General features: G+C 50.8%; 8 protein-coding genes across 8 annotated transcripts; 4 read left to right on the plus strand and 4 right to left on the minus strand.

The window, feature by feature from the left end:
* The first annotated feature begins 1434 nt into the window (after positions 1 to 1434).
* ASPBRDRAFT_38625 (uncharacterized protein) lies at positions 1435 to 2004 on the plus strand. The gene has a single exon (XM_067623972.1). It carries the CDS (start codon positions 1490 to 1492, stop codon positions 1727 to 1729), a length of 240 nt encoding a protein of 79 aa, XP_067483455.1. The 5' UTR covers positions 1435 to 1489; the 3' UTR covers positions 1730 to 2004.
* Positions 2005 to 5479: 3475 nt separating this feature from the next.
* On the minus strand, positions 5480 to 6668 carry ASPBRDRAFT_26696 (uncharacterized protein; the record flags this gene model as incomplete). The annotated part of the gene is made up of 2 exons (XM_067622292.1): positions 5480 to 6421; positions 6489 to 6668. 2 exons carry the CDS (start codon positions 6666 to 6668, stop codon positions 5480 to 5482), a joined length of 1122 nt encoding a protein of 373 aa, XP_067483456.1.
* Positions 6669 to 7280: 612 nt separating this feature from the next.
* Positions 7281 to 9081, minus strand: ASPBRDRAFT_26697 (amino acid permease; the record flags this gene model as incomplete). Its single annotated transcript, XM_067622293.1, is given in 3 exon segments — positions 7281 to 8610; positions 8662 to 8861; positions 8881 to 9081. 3 exon segments carry the CDS (start codon positions 9079 to 9081, stop codon positions 7281 to 7283), a joined length of 1731 nt encoding a protein of 576 aa, XP_067483457.1.
* A 609-nt stretch (positions 9082 to 9690) lies between these two features.
* ASPBRDRAFT_400078 (uncharacterized protein) lies at positions 9691 to 10265 on the minus strand. Its single transcript, XM_067624257.1, has 3 exons — positions 10181 to 10265; positions 10009 to 10120; positions 9691 to 9941 (listed from the first exon to the last, which is right to left on the minus strand). The coding sequence occupies exons 2-3, from the start codon at positions 10043 to 10045 to the stop codon at positions 9754 to 9756; spliced, it is 225 nt and encodes a 74-aa protein (XP_067483458.1). The 5' UTR covers positions 10046 to 10120; positions 10181 to 10265; the 3' UTR covers positions 9691 to 9753.
* ASPBRDRAFT_400075 (uncharacterized protein) lies at positions 10003 to 10528 on the plus strand. Its single transcript, XM_067624256.1, has one exon. The coding sequence runs from the start codon at positions 10158 to 10160 to the stop codon at positions 10419 to 10421; it is 264 nt and encodes an 87-aa protein (XP_067483459.1). The 5' UTR covers positions 10003 to 10157; the 3' UTR covers positions 10422 to 10528.
* A 1583-nt stretch (positions 10529 to 12111) lies between these two features.
* Positions 12112 to 14910, minus strand: ASPBRDRAFT_144859 (putative disulfide isomerase). Its single transcript, XM_067619235.1, has 4 exons — positions 14471 to 14910; positions 14328 to 14409; positions 12730 to 14259; positions 12112 to 12669 (listed from the first exon to the last, which is right to left on the minus strand). The coding sequence occupies exons 1-4, from the start codon at positions 14689 to 14691 to the stop codon at positions 12307 to 12309; spliced, it is 2196 nt and encodes a 731-aa protein (XP_067483460.1). The 5' UTR covers positions 14692 to 14910; the 3' UTR covers positions 12112 to 12306.
* A 342-nt stretch (positions 14911 to 15252) lies between these two features.
* Positions 15253 to 16211, plus strand: ASPBRDRAFT_169948 (complex I NDUFA5 subunit family protein; the record flags this gene model as incomplete). Its single annotated transcript, XM_067619667.1, has 3 exons — positions 15253 to 15794; positions 15857 to 15961; positions 16020 to 16211. The coding sequence occupies 3 exons, from the start codon at positions 15253 to 15255 to the stop codon at positions 16084 to 16086; spliced, it is 714 nt and encodes a 237-aa protein (XP_067483461.1). The 3' UTR covers positions 16087 to 16211.
* A 564-nt stretch (positions 16212 to 16775) lies between these two features.
* Positions 16776 to 19725, plus strand: ASPBRDRAFT_51863 (coatomer subunit beta'; the record flags this gene model as incomplete). The annotated part of the gene is made up of 6 exons (XM_067626808.1): positions 16776 to 16793; positions 16910 to 16972; positions 17022 to 17043; positions 17102 to 17133; positions 17191 to 18459; positions 18511 to 19725. The coding sequence occupies 6 exons, from the start codon at positions 16776 to 16778 to the stop codon at positions 19723 to 19725; spliced, it is 2619 nt and encodes an 872-aa protein (XP_067483462.1).
* Between the last annotated feature and the right edge of the window lie 682 nt (positions 19726 to 20407).

Below are 20407 nucleotides of genomic sequence, written 5' to 3' on the forward strand. Positions count from 1 at the left end.
CGCCTGTGCGATCGGATATATCGCTCATTCACGACTAACAAAACAGCTAGACTAGCGCTTGCTCCTAGGCCGGTGGTTCTGCAACATCTCGCCCGACTTGCCACTTACGCTGACGTTCCAGGGAACAGGCGCCCGCAGTTCTCGCGCCGGTCAGCACCACTGCGAGACGCCTTCCCGGACACGGTAAGACCAACATGATGCATCCAGTGGTAGCCTCCCGGTACTACCCTGCACCTCGCCCAATGTGGCGGTCCGATCACGGCCGCCGGTCTCCACCAACGAAGCCGATGGCCCGCTCATGGAAACTTCTACGGAGACACCAAGCAAGGCGGTGTGGGAGATCCCAGGAAGGCCCAGTGGGATAGTGGCTGTCGTCCGAGAGAAGGCGCACTAGACGATGTTTGTCCTTAGGCAGCGCATAGCCAGAGGTTAAACCAGGTGCTTAACGGCATGGCTTAACGAGAAATTGTCCGACCGATCGCCGCCAACTTGCTATCGTCCTAAAGCTTGGCCTCGCTTGTGAGACATTTGCGTACTAGTTGGACTACGGAGTACACAGTAGGTAGGCATATTGCTGTCCGCCACTCTCCGCCAACCATACGGTGTCAGGCACAAAAGGACTATCGGGCTTGGTACTCACTCCTACTGGGTACGGAGTCCTTCCCAGCTGCAATAGTAGCCAAGCACCTATATGTGGTGTCAAGTTCCTTCGTACCGACACGTACCTACAGCAAATTGCGTCGAGTTCCATATATAGATCCTACGGACACCGCTGCCCTCAACAAAAAGGACTGTGTGCAGGCCCGAAAGTAACATCCACCACAATAGATCGATAGAACCTCTGCCGTAGACTTATCTACGTGGCAGGGATGAGCAGGCACAACCGCGCAGCGTGGCTGGTCCGAGTCCAATCTCTGAACAATGAAAACCAACAGGCGCCGCGAAAATAACATAATAGTGATATAATGCCACTAAACTCCGTACCCGGACTAGTGCAGCAGCGCTAAAGTCCTTAGCCCCTCGACGAAAAGCATCCTTACGGGTCCTACAGAGCAGAAAAGAACTCAAAACGACCGCATGCAGATCCTCCCGCCGAATCCGGGACGGTCACAGAGTCGGCCGGATACTTCCTCGGCACTTTTACCCTGCCAGGGTGGTTTTTCCGGCCATGGCCGGAGTAATGCCGAAGCTCAAGTCTGGATCGGCTCAGTTTCAGACCTCGCGTGCAATCCAATCACAACGAAAGTGTTGAGCGAGGCGAGAACGCCACTCACCTCATTCCACTTGATGCCAAGCCGACCGGACGCTCTTGCGATGCACAATTTGTTGGTTGTTCGGTGTGAGTATTCAGGATTGTGTGCTGTGTGGCCTGAGCCTGAGCTGCTTTTGGCTTTTTTCCCCCCCCTCTTCGCTCACCTGTTTTGGTTGGTAAGAAAAGGAACTAACTACTCAACTACTCCGTAGTTAGTTAGCGATTGATCTGGATCGCATGGGTGAGGTAATCCTGGTCATGTGCCTGACGCTGCGAGTCAGTCAGCCAGCCCGTTCTCGCTCTGTCTTCCGCCCTTCCGCCCGGATTACTCTCGCTTCTGCTGCTGCCGCCGCCATCATTACTTTTTCCCAATCAATCAGATACATCTCGAGTTACCCAGCAGGTGGCTGGGGTAGATACCCTCCATCCTTCGAGGTATCTACTACGTACACCGGCTGGCTTATGTCTGAAAATTAGGGCCACACTTAAACAATGGCTATCAAAAGTAACTTACAAGATCATAAGCTACTACTCCGTACTGCCCTAGTTGACAGAAGTGTAAGAGCGAGTAGTAATTAATTAAATTGAGATTTTATTGCAGATACAGGCTACTATACAGAACTTGACGGGCATGTTGGCGCTTGCAACAGTTGCTCTATCCATTCGCCAGCCACCCAGACTAGGGGTCATGCATAACTGAGGGGGGGAGGGACTCGCTCGATCGAACGATGTACCCAGTCGGACATGGGCGGCACTGACACTGGTCGTCGATCCGAGGGTAGCCATCGAACCATGGTCTTGGATCCGAGGATGGGCCATGGCAACACGACCGCATGGTCCCTGTTGACTCTTTTTGAATGATACGATCGCGGAACCTTGGGATACGGGATGTATCGACCAGGGCCGCGTCATGATGTTTCCGACTGGCTTGACTCGCATGTATGATCCGGCGAGTGTGATATGTTCAACCGTCTCAAATGCTACCAGGGCCGGAGTGGCATCCGGGTGGCTATGGTGAGAATGGCCTGATTAGTAGGATTAAAGTTCGTTGAGCGTAACGCCGTTACTCAGCGGCGTGGCGGAAGGCCTATACCATAGTTACTGTGTGTGTTGTGTACAAATTTCAGATAGAGTATGTGGCTGCCTGAGGCGTGATCAGATAAACGACGAACCCTCCTCCCCCCCCCTCCCACTAAAGCTGCAGGGGTATGTCCGCACTACGGAGAAGAGAGGAGGAACTAGGGAAAGGAGGAGGAGGGGGGGGGGAAGAGGGATGCTGAGGGGATGCTGAGGGGAAAGGGGGAAGGAAACCTGGAGTTGAGGTATCCATTATCCATGATCTGCTCAATGGCCTTCCCTTCCGTATGGCCAGCAAGGCAAGTCTAAAACCCGTCCCGCTTGTCTGTTGTTGTGAATTATAAGGAGTTTGCCACCGGTGACAGGCCGACAAGCAGCCACGCGGACTGGGATTTCAGTGTGAGACAACTGACAAGACAGGTTTATCTGCCTAGTCTAGTCTATGTGGCAGATTATAATTTCTTCCTAGGCTGGAAACGGATTGTTGTGACTTTCCTCAATAGGCATCTTCCACGGTCTTAAGACAGGGAAGAGGCAGTAATATTGAGAGGTAAGCTGATTCTATCCTGCCTTTAGATGTCGATTACTATTATCATTCTTATTATTATCACATTCATTCTGTCATCTGATGATTCACTACCACCAAGGTTGTTCTCGCAGTGAAACAGCATCAACAATCTTCGGCTGCCGAGGCACAAGAATACTGATAAAACCGCAAGAGGGTCAGCCCCAGGCAAACTAACTAAACTCACTACTAGCGAGTTAGGGGCCTCAGGCGGGACAATCGGAATAACGGACTCGTCGCCAAGCACCAACCTCCCTCCCCCCTCTTCCTTTTCCCCCTGTCAATCAATCTATTCCCCCAGCCCAAACCCACCTCAGCCCGCTGCTCTACGTAGTATGTAGTATGTACCACTCGTGTTCTTTCTTTCTCTCAAGGCTTGGGATTGACTTGGTCTTTCCAAGCAGAAGATAAAGTTACAAGCTACACCCTATAGTCGATGCAACTTTCATCCGAATACGGGCTAACATCCGACGGAAGAGCATACCAAGCAATCAACTTACATGAAGAAATACTAGCTAGATAGTTACTCCGTAGATGCTAACTAATCATTCTAAACCGAGTATGCTCGACAAATGTTGTCGGCAGCACCAGGTTAAATTACCAATGGACAATTTTGCCGATACGATTACGATAGGCAACGACTTGCCTACAACTTATCTACCAGCATCCCCGAAAAATATAAGTTGAGTTGCAAAAGTCGGTGAAGAACTGAAGACAGGTTGAATATCATCGCTTACCTGACTACCTGCTAAGTAGGAAATGAAAGTAAAGATACGAAGTCGTTACCATGGATTTATCAACTACCTAAGTAAGTAAGTAACATATTCCTCCTCGTAAATAAAATATACACCAACCAAACTGCTACATAGTGGAATACTATCGCTACTCTACAAAACACCCTGCATTGTGTGACAGTGACACAGTGGATAGATCAAATCAGATATATAGTTAGATAGACATCGGATACAGATACAGATGAATGGATACACCAAACCCAGCCCTACTAAGTTAACTAGTTACACCATAAGTAGATATAGTAACTACTGCAACCTGCGTACCTGCAGGAAATTGCAATGACCCCCATCAAAGTGAAATTCTGTACGATCCAACCGGATCAATTAGGTTAATGGGCTTAAGCAGAAACAACCCGCGTCAAGGTTGCAGACTTGCAGGGCTTCTTTGGACATAAGGGAAAGAGAGGGAGGGAGGGAGAGACGGGAAGTTAGTTCATTCGTTCGATCGGAGGAGGCGTAAGTGGAGATAGTACGGAGTGTATGGGTTTTTTCTGGTGGTCGGGGCTGGCGTGATGTGGATCAGGTAGTAGGGATTATGCTTGCTGATGGAGTACATATGTTGGTGCTTGGTGGTGCTACTACTGATTACTCAGTGTGGTATGGTTTCGTGTATGGTGTGACTGATTGCTATCTATTATCTACTATCTTAGTAGTATGGAGGAAATGTTGTTGGAGATACAATGTAGTTAGTAGTATGTAGGGCACTGGTTGATAAATAGGGATATTTTCATGTATTCTATTTTATATTTATGATACGCTTCGTGAATGGATATCAGTAGTACTGGTACTTTACATGGTCTTGAGTTAAGGATACATTAGATGATGGTTAGTATATATAATAGTAGTATGCCGCGTTGGTGTTGCTTTATCCTTCAATATATAGTACTGCGGAGACTGCAAATTCAACTATTTTACCTCTGCACCATCGCACAGACTCCGAAGACGACTACTAGTATATACAGTTGAGCCTTCTCGAGTCATCTTCACCCAAAGAAATATATAAATCGCGTTATTCTCAGGTAACTACTAAGTATAGTCCATGATAACCTTAGCACCTCAATTTCTACTCTGGTACTTAAGCCTACTAAGCGAAATATATTCACGTTCCCATCATGGGAGTGCTAGTAGAACATTACCATAAAACCACTATATAACCATAACTTCTCTCTTAATATGATTTTACATTCCATTTGATTACCACTGATGATGCTGTTTTCTACCTAATTGCTCATTTACTACTAATAGAGACATGGTCGGCTATGATAACATCTAATATTTCATGCTACTAGTAAATAGTGGTTGATTCTAGTCATGTGCATGGTTATAGATACCAATATCTTGTATACACCCGTCTTCATACAAAAGAGCACTGCATTGTTATGAATAAACAAAAAGCATATATTCTCATAGTAAGTACTAATACTCGAAAAATATAAAAAACCCCAATCATCCACTGCTTTCTAAATCATTGCTGATATATAGGAAAGCCAAGTTCCTTCTTAATGGAAAGTTACTTGTTGCTTCTGTTGAATATTGCCACCCACCAGCAATGCCTGTCTATACTTTCAATTTCCCCCCTCTCTCTCCTTATGCACATTCAAGTCCCTCCCACGAGATAGAAGTATAGGACCTTGTGACTAACTATCGCTCATAGGATGGAAGAAAGAAGATCAGTATCAGGAGATTAACTCAGAACCAGTCAGTCCAGTATATCATACTACTTCATACATGCTTTGATTTTCACGAGGTTTATATCACACCAGTGGCATCAAGGTCCCATCACTGTCCTCCCTACGACACCAAATACTCCACCGACTCCACCATCACAGCAACCCCAACCAAACACAAACACATCTTCCCATGCAACTCTAAACAGTATAGCAACTGTCTCACACCAATCATCTCTATCACATCGAGTGGATCCGAAGGTCCTGGTAATCCGAAGATGTCTTTGATGAGCTTGCCTTGCTGCTTTGGATACTCCTCCTCCTCCTCCTCCCCACCTTCATTCTTCATGTCATCATTGTCACTGTCATCCTTCTTCTCATCCTGTTGCTCCTCAGGCAGAAAGATCAACGTCTCACAAGCCTCCGGTATCAAACTACCCTGAATCACAACAAGTACAATATAAGTCGGAAGCAGAAGCAGAACCTGAGCCACAAGCATAAGTCCCGCAACGAGGACATCGTGTCTCACGAGGGCAGTAATATCCGATAAAACCGACGAGGATGTCATGGCTTGATATTGCTGCTGCTGCTGCTGTTGCTCGCCAAGTAGTGAACCCGGCAGATAGATCATGATCGTCTCAGCAATAGCATAAACTAGTGTCGGGAAGTAAAGAGTTGTCACTCGGTCACGATCATGATCAAGAGGCATGTAGCGTATCTGCTCAGCGGGAGGTAGGACCGAGCCTGCGGTCCAGAAAAAATGGTATTCGGCTAGGACGACAGAGGCAATGAGGTGTGCAACGGGTGGGTGAGGGAAGAATAGAGGCCATGAGAGCAAGTTTGTGAGCATGATATGAAGTGTTGCGTAGAGACAGGCGTAGTTGAGGCCGTTGAGGAGGAAATCCAACCCTCCTTTACGGTAGAGGGTGGTGATGGTTTGGCGGAGGTTGCGAGTGGTAATCGATCTTGGTTTTGACTTCTTGTCCTTGTTGGCTTGATTGGGGCGGTTTTCAAGGGTTTCGAGGATTAAGAGTGGCATTATAACGTAGCTGATGATGTAGCGAATCTGGGGTGGGTGGTGGAAAAACTTGTGAGTTTGAGCGTGTCTGGGGGACGAAGATTGGGGTGCTTACTGCCATATCAAGGATTATGCCTACTGTGGTTGAAGTCGAGATTAGCACATTGTGAGTGGGTTGAGTAGGAGGACTCTTTGGGAAGAGCCCATGAGCGCGTGCCAGTAGTGGATCGTTCCCTGAGGAGTAGATGAAGGCATTGAGGAGTTTGCGAAAGATAAATAGCAGAAAGTGCGACATTGTGAGTCCGCTGTAGACAGTGAGCGTGAAAACCACGCCAGAAGCAAAGGGTCTGGAACTTCCACGGTCTAAGGGACATAACCAGTGAGGTATAAGTACTAGAAGCTATCCCTGCTTCGTCGAGGTGTTGTTGGCACTTTCCTGCTTCCTATTTCGGGAGGCATGCCTAACCTATGGCAACATCCGCAAGTAAGTGAGCGTTCTTACGGATACTAGACTAGGCTCTTGAAAGGGTCCATATATAGGGCTGAAGAGACTCTAATGCTTCTGGGGCCTAAGTGCGGGTGGATCCTGCTTGTGGAGAAGAGAAATGGTAGCTGATCATGAAGGAACAGCGATATCCTCCCATACCACCACAATTAATAACTTTTACTTCGGGAAGTAGTAGTGCAAGAAAAGTTTTTGTCCTTGCCTACCGGTCCCCCCCACCGATAAAAGAATTAGTCTTATATAGACTGGGATGCGTTAGGTCGAACAAGCTTCAGAGATACAATACTAATCTAGTGGTATATTGACGTACGGTGCCGGATCATTTACAACAGAGTATGCGGCGTATGTGGACGACTGTATCCCAAATCAGAAATGTCACACTAACAATTTCAAGTGAGACAACTACCTCGTAGATGCCTTGCTCGACGCGCTATCTTGGCCTACATCCTCATCTGCTCCCACACCTTCTATAACAGCCGCATCGCCCGCTGCGTGGATTGCGTGCTCCACATTGACCTTCGGTCCCGTGAACCACTTGTGCGCATCCACAACCCACCAGATAGTTACCGCCAACATGGGCGCACCCCAGACCAGACACGTCCAGTTCATCAGATCTGGTGTCAGATCTGAGCCTGTGACACTGGGCAGACACAGTACGGGCACCATGAGAAGCACGAATGCCACGCCCATCCCTCCAATCCAGGGTCCAAACGGACCCAGATGCCACGGGCCTTTACGGAACCGATGGCCAACAAAGAACACTCGAATTGCGATGGGAATGGCAAAAGCGACAAACTGAGCGATGCCGCCAATAGAGAACAACGCGCCGATGGCTACATCGCCAGCTAGAATCAGCAGACACATGAGAATGCCCAGGATGCCGTTGAGGATCACCGCATTGACAGGAGTCTGGGTGCGCGCGTTGACCATTTTCCAGTATCTGGATAGAGGAAAGCAATCATCCCGTGCATAGGCGTAGGTCACTCGTGAGGCAGCCACCATGCATCCTTGTCCCATGGAAAAGCCACTGATGATGGTGAGAGCTAGGATAGCCAGGGCAGTCTTGCGTGGCAAGACCTGGAGCAAGTACGAGGCCCAGGGCTGTCCCAAGTCCGAATTGATCACTGCGTCGATGTCGGTGACAGTGTAGGCGACGACTAACTGCAGAAACCATCCCAACAAGCCACCAGCCCCCGAGGTCATCACAATCGCACGCGGCGAGGCGACATTGGCATTGGAGCATTCCTCACTAAGATGAAATGGCGAATCGTAGCCAGACATGGTCCAGATGACGCCGACGAAAGTCATCAGCACGGCCACACCATCGGGGAAGTCGGTGAGGTTGGTGATCGTGCCCCAGACGTCCTTGGACGAGGAAAACCTGGGCTCATTTGTAGTCCCGGCAGGAATGGCGATGAGGGTAATGATAAGGGCGATGATGTTGAATGTTGAGCCCCAGGAGTTGACGCGGGCGACCCATATGGTGGGCATACTGCTGATGGCTGTATGAATGATGAGGACGAACACTGTCAGGAGATAAACCTGCCAGTTAGTGGGGACATAATCTGGGTTCTGCATCGATGCAGCGGCGAGGATCATTGCAGAAAGCGCGTAATCCACAGATGGTGCTGCGGTGATCTGCCCGATCCAGTTCGACCATCCTGTGATCCAAGCGGCAAATGGCCCATACTTTGGAGGTGCCAGGACTGCTGCGGCGTAGTAAAGACCACCACTATGGAAGTCAGTCTCACTCCCTATATCAGGTGATGGGAAAATCTTCTACCTTGTAGGCATCGCGGAACATAGCTCAGCCATAGACATGGCGACGCATTGAATGAAAACCATCGCGATGATCCAGCCCCAGACCATACCGGCTGTCCCCGCATAGCCCATTCCTTTGTAGACGTCAGCCGTATCCATCATGTCAATGGGTCCAGGAACAGCTACCGTAGTATATCGTGCTTGCAAATGATGGAAGCAACCCTAATACAGAAAAGCTGACGCAGAAAGTTGTCCATAGCGAGAACTCGCGCTTGAATTCTTGCTTATACCCCAGGGCCACAATCACCCTTTCGTCCGCATCCATCGCATGGTCAGTATAAGGGACGTCGCCTTGTGGCAGTACGGTCGTGACGGGGTCATGATCAACGTCCGTGAACACTGCTCCTTTAGAGACAACCTTATGACTGTTCGCACCAGACATTATAGAGGAACCATTCATATAACAAGAGGCGATATGTGTACAGGAAGCTGGTGCTGGAGAGTGGGAACGGCGGGGCAGGAAGTAACGTGGAAAGAAGAAAAAGCAAGCAACGCAAAGACGCGGCGTTCGCTAGCCCAGGCTCACACTTTCATCTGCCTAGGAAAGATAAATGTCAAAGCAGTTTAAGAGTCCCCGAAAACAGATGGATGGAAGATAAGTCATAAAATGACTACGGGAGAGCCAGGGTCATGCGCCGGTACATATATGAGGGGCTTTCGGGATATCAAGACAGCCATCTTATCTGCACTAGACACGTTCCGCCCGGCAAGGTCTGGGTATTGATAGTAAAGCCTTGAGTAACATAAGTGGCATGCTGTGGAAGACGATAAACGCCTTAAGGAACTCAGGCACCTTCAAAGCTGGGCACAAGCGAAGCGGGGATCGAGCGCTGATACGCTTGGCAGCTGGTCACGATCTCACTGGACGACCAGAGGGGGAAAAGACGAGATCATCACTTGCAGTCAGCCAGCAGGAACGGGCAGGATGACTCGCTAAAAAAGGAGATGAGATAGGATGCAGCTCCTTGCTGGTCAGAGAACTGAAGCTTGGCATGCACCATACTTGGCTGGGAAACTTCAGGCGCCGCGATCGAAGACAGAGCTAGGAGAACCTTTAAAAATTGACGCTAAACCCATGGCCCAGAAGCTGGGGAATCCATCCACTCGGGCTTATCGGAGGCAACTGGTTGGCTATTGGGTGCTTTGACTGCCGGATGATAAGCATCGAACGAATATCAAATTGGTTCCCACGGGTCGATGATAAGACGGACGGCAGTATCTGGAGCTGGTCGGAATTATGACCTGTCAATGTAAGAAACAATTGGCTTATACCGAGCGAGTCGCTCGTTGCTGATTTGGCAGGCTATACCTGCCTTTATGAGAGTAGCGGGAATGTAGTCGTTCATTATCAGTGTCTCATCGTAGCTACAGTGTGTCTAGTAGAGTGCTTGCTCATCGGTGGTCCCTAGACGAAGCATACTCTGTAGACACCTGGATCAGCCCCCACATACAACATGCATGGACATCACGGGAGCCATTACCTTGCATTTGATTCTAGGGACCTCACTGGCCTTGTCTATTAGTGGGGAGTCCACAGCGAATGGCAGCCTCCAGACCTGTTCGAGCCAGATCGCTTATACAAATTCGGGAAGGTTCATGGTCGTCCGAGGATCTGAAACCAATGACTATTCCGAACTCACCAGCGATGGTGACTTAGAAATGCGCAGCGCAGCACTCGAATGGTGCTGCAATTGCGCTGCTGTAGTCCCGCACCAGAGATAGAATGGCTAGCTCTTGACTGGTCTTGTGACGGACGTATTGAGGTTAACGGTTGAGCTCAAACCATAGGCGCACTCATGTGTATGCGTAAACGTAAATGCCCAATGTTGTGGTTGGGGAAAGAAATAAGCAGTCTATGAAAGGAAGCGATGTGTGCCTGAGGCGGGAGGTAGTTAAATGGCCTGAGGCTATAAGGCATGCATGTGCTCCTGGCGAGCCTCTAGCCGTCTGATGCAGACAAGAAGACGATGCACAACGCAACTTAATGTTACTGGAGGAGATAGAATGAAGCAGCCAGTGTCTATGTGCTATCAGAAACTCATCGCTATTCTACACGTACAGCACCCTCTTTTCTTCACCATCAACCCGCTAGGTAGCATGTCCACACTCCGTGGGTTCTTATAGATGGTCGGAAAAGCATATCCCATACGGCACCAATTTAGAAGGGCTAGACGATTGTTAGCACAGCCCTCAATACTGGTTGCTGGTGCCACCGGATCGATATGTTGGGAAAACTACTTACGTTGTCCTCGGGAGCGATCGTGCGGTCGAAGTACTCATCGAGGAAAGGAACCTTCTGGAGGATGTCGCGGCGGACACGGGGGATCTCGCCGAAGAAGAAGAGAGCGAAGGTACCGGCGGCGACACCGAAGGTGCCAGCAATGGTAGCGCTAGAAGTGCCAAAGTGTAAGTTCAATTGTCGAAAAGTCAAAGGCGAGGGGTAGCCTTGGGGCCCAAGGGGGAAACTTACTACTTGGTAGCCAGGCCAGTGGTGAGGCCGTGGAAGTGAAGGGGAGTGTGGTACCTATTACATGCGGTTAGAACGTTGCTTCCATATCCCACTTGCAGTTCCCGGCTCAATTGGTGCCTTCACTAGTTGGATCTTGGGTTCTCGCCAGAGGCAGGGTATGGCAGCAGTAGTAGGTAGTTTGCCAGAGGCAATCCGCAGTACCTAGAGCTAGCAGCATAATCCCTGCCTCACTGAGCCTACCCAAGCCAGCATGGACACCCTGTGTATTTGTATGTCGACCGAAGATGGGGTTATCGGGGAATCTCACTTGGGAGCGAAAGGGGAGCGGTAAGCACCAGCGCTCTGGGCGGCGGCGCGGCGGAGAGTCTGAGAGAAAACCTATCGGCAAGAAGACGAGGTCAGCATTGATTCACTTGTTTCCAACTAGGATTGCAGTGGCTATCATAATAGTATGGATAGCGGTTCCCGAAGCAATTAAACAGTGGGCAAGCTCTGAGGAACCCGATGGCACGCTGGCAGGGTGAAAGCCACACGAAAGTTTTCTGAAAAATACATACCATTTTGACTGGGTATAAAGAAGCACGTCCGGCAACGACAATTGCTCCAGCAAAGGATGACGGCAGCTGCACTTGAAGTCTGAGGCTGTCGACGAAAACCGGGAGACTCCGCGACGTTGAGTGCTTGCGGCTTCCGATAGCCAATCAGAGATCGGCAATTGGCATTCACGTGACATTATGATTGGTCAAATCAGAGGCCACGCATTTCCACTGCTCATGCCACCATTTATGCCTACAATTGGAGTGCTTGATTCGAAGGGTTCAACATTCTACTGCAGCATAGCATCTGTTCGAAAAGGTCATTTAGAAGACTCGGCTATCATGCCCACATTTTTTGTGTATGGCTGACTGGAAGACAGTGAAAGGGTTAAAAAGGAATTTGTGTACAACAGTAGCGCCATATTCTTAACACCATTCGGGACAAAACAAAAGACGAATGTATAAAGTAGAACCATCAATATCACGAACCCAGAGATCCTGGTAAGCGTATAGAAACCCAGTTAAAGTCCATATAGACACGAGATTAGGGCGTGGGAAAGAAGTATAAATGAAGTGACTGTACAATGCCCATATCATGGGATCAATCAACCTTGCCGGTCGATCCACCGTTCAGAAGACCTTCCTTTCCATCAAGGTTGAAGAAACCACCACCGGTGTTACCAGTAACCCCGAGTATTCCGCCACGAGCCCCGCGTCTAAGACCTCTTCCACGAGCTACAATCGTAGCACCAGCCACCGAAAGGGTCAGGAGGATGAAGAAGATAATCGGGTGACCACTGATGAAAGTCCGAGTGAAGAAGAACACCGACTCGAAGGTACCGACTGTGGACTTGGGTGTAAGTTTCGGTGGGTTTGCGATGACCAAGGGGATGGTCTCAAGGATAGAGGTCCGGGAAGCCATAATAGAAGCTCCGCTGGAAGACGTATCCCAGTAGCGCCGGTTCTACAAAATTGTTAGCTTCCAGTTCCACAGATGATGGACTGTTCCGTTGTAATCACTTACATCCTGGTCGTTGATGATCACACGTTCACCATTCTCGACATCGATGCCGTATGTGGTTCTCAACCACCGTTCCCAGAAATCGCCATCAATCCAAGCGAAACCGACTTGCTTCTTGTCATCTTCGCGGATAGTGATACGCATGTTCTTGGCTGCCCGCAAAGCCCGTTGGTCGTTACGGTCTTCAGCTTCCTCAATCCGCAGCTGCTTAGCGTCACGCAGCTCTGCACGCTCCAACTGGAACAATTGCGTCTGCTTGTCCATCCACTCAAGGGCGGCATTCTTGAGCTCTCTCTTCGACTGAAGGAACTCATCCGAGTGCTTCCGGCTCAGGATGCCGAGGACCACATACTTGCCGTCCATGATCTCCCGCGCGTTGGAGGCGGTGAGTTCAGGAACAATGGGCAGCCATACAGTGCGCATCCAGTTAAGAATCTGGCGGAAGTCCCGCATATCCTTAGGAGCAAGCGCATTGTAGTAGCTGGGGCGGCCATCACGGGACACAAGGAGGCGTGGCCAGGTCGAGATCTTGAACCGTTCCGCAAGAGCAGCGCTGTTCGTTTTGACAAGCCTGGCATGACCAACCAAGCTAAGGGTAAGGCGCTCAAGAGCTTCGAAATCTTCCGAGGTGGTGGCATGGTCATAGAAGTAGAGGAAGATAACGTCTTCCTTCTCCTCCAACTCCTTGAAGGTGGTAGCATCGACGTCCTGCACACCGGATCCAACATCAACAGCCTTCTTGGCATAGCTGACCAAATCCCCGAGGCCACGGAGACCGGTGTATTCAACCCTCTCGCCGCCGCGGAAGAAATACATCGTCGGGAAGCCGCTGACACGGGCATCTTTGCAAAGTCGGGATTCCGCGTCGCAGTTCACTTCGCCCACGTTGAGAACACCTTGCATCTCCTTTGCCATTTCCCTCCAGTTGGGAGCCAATGCTTGACAGTGGTGGCACCATGGTGCGTAGAACTTGATGAACCAAGGATCCTGAGTAGTCGTGACCAGCTTCTGAAAGCTCTCCGCGGTGAGAGGGACAGAAATGCCCTGGGGGTTTGCTGGGGCTGGCTTCGGCTTGGGCCTGGACTTGGAGGACGCCTTGTCAGCGGGTGCCTCCTCATCGGCCAGTTGCGCAGCCTGCTCATTGTGCTTCTCTCCAGCCTTGGTACCCGCCTCACGATCCTTATCCTTGGCGACGGGGGCCTCCGGCTGAGCCTGAGTATCCACTCCCTTGTCGCCGGGTTTGGGGAGGTGGAGACCCTGGGCAGGCCGCGAACCAGGCTTGATCTGTTCCAGCTTCTCCTCAACGAACTCGCTGAGCCCGTCCATACTCTTCTTTCCAGTATACTGTTCAACCAGTTCACCGTTGTGATACAACGCAAAAGTGGGGAAGTATTTGACGTCGAGTTTCCGGCAAAGATCGCCATGCGCGAGACAGTTCATCTCCGCGAAATGGAAGTTGTAGAAGCCATGGAAGGAGTTCAACGAATCGGTGTTGGGCGACTTGGAGGAGGACGAAGACAAAGGATCGGAGGTCTAGTGGGACGTTAATGAATGCTGCTGGTAAGGTGCGAAAACGTTCGCCGCGTGAGAAGCCAACTCACGTAGTAGAATTCATAGAGCGTTTGCCATGCAGGGGCAATCTTCTGGCAGTGTGGGCAGGACGGGGAGTATTGCTTAACGAACCTAGATGCTTATCAGCCTTCTGAATGACCAACGGTAAGTGTGGGACGCTGAGAATACATACCAGTATCCGTCCTTAATCGTGTCATCGAAGTTGTCGGGAGTCAAGGCCTTCATAGGCGGGACCTCGATACCATTGAAGGTAGTCGACTGACCCTCCGACTTCACGTCGGAGTCGCCTCTCTTTACGAGGTGATGGCTGGGAGAGACATTATCGGAGGGGGCGGCTAAGGCGGGAATCGAGAGAAGAGAGAGTAGAGACCACGCCAGCAAAGAAACCCTCATGCTGGCTGTAGCGCAAGGTCTTGGACCTTGAGAGCGTGACTGAAAAAGAGGGACGGATGAATTTCGGGAGTTGAAGGAGTAGTGAAAGAAGTCAGGACGGGGCGTCACAGGTGGCACATTGGACTAACGACGGTCTAGAATCGCTAAGGGACACGCTTGAATGTACCCCTTGTTGATGGGGCGAAAGGGATCAGCAAGACAAATGCTGAGTGAAAAAAGAAGAAGAGACGAGCTAGGCTCAGAGACTACTGCGGAGGCGATCCGCAGGCTCTTTGAGAGAAAGAATGCAGGAAGGACACTCCTACAAGAGAAAGCGATAAGCCGACCAAGATCCAGTTGGCGGTGGTGGTGCTTCACGAGAGCCGCAGGGAGGGAGAGAGAGAATGTCCCCCGGCGCCACGGTTTCTCCGCGCCCCGACACGGGACCTCAACCCTTCGCGCATCGATCCCGATCCAGTGTGGTATCTTGACGACTGACAGCGCCGCTATTCCCGCTTATCGTCTGCCATTGGGTCTGTCACCTCCCGACCCTTTCGCCCAATTACACAACCTCCAGTCATAATGAGGTCTACGTTCCGGTTGCTAGCCGGCGTGAAGCCGGCTCGCTACTTGGAGCCTTTCGCTCCTACCGGCTTGACCGGCCTCGTCACTCACCCTAGCCCTCGCCCGACCCTGATCTTCCTCTACAAGTCCACCCTGGATAAGCTGAAGGCTTTCCCCGAATCTTCCGTCTACCGCCAGTCTACCGAAGCATTGACCCGCCACCGCCTGCAGATTGTCGAGTCTACGAAGCCACCCGGATTCGATGCTTGGTTGGAGCGTGTGAAGAAGGCCGTGGCTGAAGAGCCCGAGCGCTTTGCCTCCCTTCGCCGTCCTGACGGTACATATGCCGCCTTCCAGCGTGATGACGGTTCCGACAACCCCCGTGGCGAGGAATGGGATGGAGAGAGCATCGAACCTACTACCGAGGGCCCCGCTCGTACAGCAGAGGAAGAAGCTCGGTGGCACCAGGCCATTGAGGACTCTACCAAGCCCACCGCCGAATCAGACTTCTACACCTCCCAGATGAAGTGGGAGAACGAGCCCGCCCTGGAGGCCGAGCAGTATGTGGCATCGCCTCTGAGCTATACTACTGTTCTGTGGAGATGCTGACCATCCCTTTTAGGATTGCCGAAATCGAGAGACAGATTGGTGCCGGCCTGATTGAGGAGGTCATTCAGGTTGCTGAGGGCGAGTTGAAGGTTGTTGACGAGCTGTACAAGACTTCCGCGTAAGTTGACTGATTGACAAGTCTGTGATTGAAGCAAGAGATGCTAACATTAGCTTAGTTGGGAGGAGCTTTCGGAGAAGCCCAGACCCGGCCAGTGGTCTTACTTTGAGCGCAAGACCGAGTAAGCATAGAATGGTTTCTTCACGAATGGAAGATTCGAAATTAGATTCCAAGCTGCCTGTAATTATTATCTTATGGTTGTGTGAAACAAAATTCGTTGCCAATGCCAGGCCAATTTTCTTTGTGATGGATCTATTCCCATATACGTAGTAATAGTCACTGTTAGATCTGCATGCAAATGTCCCTTTCTAAAAAGCACGCTGGTGCAAGCGATGCTCGCGATCATTTGCGTAGTCCATTTCTCTGGTTGGTAACTATTACCGCAATCACACTTACGAGAGCTTGAAAGTGATTCATCTTCACACAGAAACTCCCTCCCCAGATATTTGCAAGCTGAAAGATATCTACAAGCATCTATAGCTTGAAGTAACAGCAAGTGCTGATGTTTGGACTAGAGATGGAATCACAAACCGTAGGCGGTGAGCCCCATATGGCTAGCCGGTTCCAGATAGCTGGCGGGATTCCGTCTCCTTGTGGACACATCGCTGCCGGTCCCTGAACATCTGCGTTGACCTTGCTGGCCATTCCGGTCGGGGACTTTCTTTCTTTCTTTGCGCTCTCATCTATCATCTTCTCGGGACTCCTTTGCATAGACGGGCTGGCTGTTTGAGCGGCTCGTGGCCTGGTTTCCCCTCCTTCTCTCAGGCCGTTCTCCGACGCCGCACATAGTCGCGACTCTCCTTCCCCACACAACATGAAATTGGATGTCAAGGTACGGCCTATAAGGCGGAGTCTGAAGCCTCTTGTTTAATAAGGGGCTGTTATGTGCAGGGGATAAACTTCTGGTAAACAATGACATGGATGCTGACTGTTGTTGTCACCTAACAGAGACAGCTGTTCGCCCGCTCGGAGCGGGTGAAGGGCATTGACTTCCATCCCACAGAGCCATGGGTGAGTACTCAATCGCCCCAATCTATTAATCAATACTAATTATATCCAGATCCTCACGACGTTATATAGCGGTGCGTTGCGATAGCGAGTAGGGGAAGTCATTGGATGCGAAGTGCTAACTGGACACAGGCCATGTATACATCTGGTCTTACGAGACCCAGGTGAGTTGTGCGAACAAGGAATTGCTATGATGCACCGCTAATTGCTAAACTGTCTAGTCGATTATCAAAACCTTCGAACTCACCGATGTCCCTGTACGAGCCGGTCGGTTCATCGCTCGCAAGAACTGGATTGTCTGCGGATCCGATGACTTCCAGCTTCGCGTCTACAATTACAACACCTCCGAAAAGATCGCCTCGTTTGAGGCGCATCCGGATTACATTCGCTCTATCGCAGTGCACCCTACCCAGCCTTTCGTTCTCACGGCCTCTGATGACATGACGATTAAGCTGTGGGACTGGGAGAGGGGCTGGAAGTGTGTCCAGGTCTACGAGGGTCATAGTCACTACGTGATGGGGCTGGCTATCAACCCCAAGGATACGAACACCTTCGCCTCCGCTTGTTTGGACCGCACCGTCAAGATCTGGAGCCTCGGCTCGCCGCACGCCAACTTCACCCTGGAAGCTCATGAAACCAAGGGTGTCAACCATGTCGATTACTACCCTCAAGCGGATAAGCCATACCTTCTTACGACATCAGATGACAGGACCGTTAAGATCTGGGATTACACGACAAAGGCGCTCATTGCAACCCTGGAAGGACACACAAGTAACGTTTCGTTTGCCTGCTACCATCCGGAGTTGCCGGTTATCATTTCCGGTTCGGAGGATGGCACTATCAAGATCTGGCATGCGAATACATACAGGCTGGAGCAGTCGCTAAGCTATGGCTTGGAGCGTGCCTGGTGTATCGCTTACCAGCGTGGCAGACAGGGGGTTGCGATGGGTTTCGACGACGGTGCGGTGGTTGTAAAGATGGGCAGAGAGGAACCGGCGGTTTCAATGGACGGCTCAGGAAAGATCATCTGGGCCAGACACAACGAGGTCGTTTCCACTGTCATCAAGGGTGGTGATGCCAGCATCAAGGACGGAGCCCCTCTATCTCTCCCCACTAAGGAGCTGGGATCTTGTGAAGTCTATCCCCAGACGTTGTCTCATTCCCCCAACGGCCGTTTCGTTTCGGTATGTGGCGATGGTGAGTACATCATCTACACTGCCCTTGCCTGGCGAAACAAGGCTTTTGGACAGGCCCTGGACTTTGCTTGGGGCTCCAAGGACAACAGCAACGATTACGCTATCCGGGAGTCCACGACCAGTGTCAAGATCTTCAAGAACTTCAAGGAAGTGAGTGGTGGCCTGGACGTGGGCTTCCAGGCTGAGGGTCTCACCGATGGTGTGCTTCTTGGTGTTAAGGGGCAAGGAGGTATTGGTATGTTCGACTGGGAGACGGGTAACTTGGTCCGCCGCATTGAAGTCGACCCCAAGGCTGTAAGTTTCACCAACGATTTCAAAATCACCTCTCACTCACACATCAAACAGGTCTACTGGTCCGAATCTGGAGAGCTGGTAACCCTTGCTTGTGAGGATACTTTCTACGTCCTCCGATTCTCGAGGGAGAACTACGTCAATGGTCTCAACGCCGGCGAAGCCGACGAGGATGGTGTAGAGTCCGCTTTTGAAGTTGTCACCGACATCAATGAGTCCGTCCGCACAGGTCAATGGGTTGGAGACTGCTTCATCTACACGAACTCAACGAACCGCCTTAACTACCTGGTCGGTGACCAAACCTACACCATCTCCCACTTCGACCAGGGCATGTACGTCCTGGGCTACCTGCCCCGCGATGGCAGAGTCTACCTTGCCGACAAGGACGTCAACGTCGTCTCCTTCGGTCTCTCCCTCAGCATGGTCGAGTACCAGACCGTGGTGTTGCGTGGCGACATGGACATGGCAGCTGAGCTGCTCAAGGACGTTCCCCAGGACCAGATGAACAAGGTTGCGCGTTTCCTCGAAGGCCAAGGCTACAAGGAAATGGCCCTTGAAGTCGCGACCGATCAAGAGCACCGGTTCGAGCTGGCACTCGGGCTCAGCAACCTCGACATCGCCCTGGAAATTGCCCGTGAAGCCAACAATGAGCACAAGTGGAAGACGGTCGGAGATGCCGCCCTGGCAGGATGGAACCTGGCCCTAGCCCAAGAATGCTTCACCAACGCCAAGGACGTTGGCTCTCTCCTCCTTCTGCACACTGCCAGCGGCAACAAGGACGGCCTCCGTCAGCTGGCCGAGCAAGCCTCGGACGCCGGTCTCCACAACGTCGCCTTCTCCACCTTCTGGTCCCTGGGCGACGTCGACGGCTGCATCGACCTCCTGGTGCGTACCAACCGTCTGGCCGAGTCCGTCCTCTTTGCACAGACCTACAAGCCTTCCCGTGCCCCTGCTCTCGTCGCACAATGGAAAGAGTCTCTCGAGGGCTCGGGCAAGACCAAGATCGCCCGTCTCATCGGTATCCCCCCGGGCTGCCCTGACCTCGCCGCGGACGATGACCTCTTCCCCGAATGGGACGAATACCTCCGTCTAGAGAAGGAGGGTGTTGTTCCCGAACCCCCGTCCTCAGAGTCTCTGATCGACGTGCACGCTGACGAGGACGGCAATGCCGTGTCGGCAGCCAACGGCGAGCCTGAGGTGGAAGCTCAAGCCGAAGCCGAAGAGGAAGAGGAAGAGGAAGAGGAAGAGGAAGAAGAAATCGAGGCATGATTTGATGAGGGGCCTGAATAAAGGTGGAGATGGATTAGGAGAGAGCGAGTGCGAGGGTTTCCTTAATTTTTCTGGCAGGAGCGGGAAGATGTGAGAAAGAGGAAAATTTATTTTTTCATGTACTGTTGACAACCCTCCTACTTGCTACTTTTATCTAGCTTGCTGCTTGCTTCTTTTTTACATAACTTTATTCTCTCTAGAACTATGTTTGCTTTCCTTCCTTTTCTACATCCGCCTGGTTTGTCATGATTCAACCTTATGTTGCTATCCCTTTTCTTATTCATTTGACCATTGTATGTTTCTCCGGTTCTGTTTCTTATTATACTTTCTGTATCTATCACCCCTGTTCTAACGATTTGAAGTGATGATCATATTGTGTCCCTTGTTTTCTGCGTATGCATGGTGAAGTTCAGACAGTACGGTTCAACAAGTGTAAGCTACCACAATATGTTTGTTCAGCTGTGTGATGCAAATTCATTTGTAGGTAGCAATCCCATTGTCTATGAGCCAGTCATGTCAAATCAACAAACACCCTTACCGTCAACTGGTTAGAGTCCATCCCAGCGCGCAAAGCAGCAACACCCAGACAAAATTTTCGACAATAACATAAAGAGGAACAGCTTAGTAAATGGTCTAAATGGAGGACCGCTCAAATGTGTACTTTCATATGTAAATCGACCCC

Source organism: Aspergillus brasiliensis (genome assembly GCF_001889945.1).
Source record: "Aspergillus brasiliensis CBS 101740 unplaced genomic scaffold ASPBRscaffold_2, whole genome shotgun sequence".
Lineage (NCBI taxonomy): Eukaryota > Fungi > Ascomycota > Eurotiomycetes > Eurotiales > Aspergillaceae > Aspergillus > Aspergillus brasiliensis.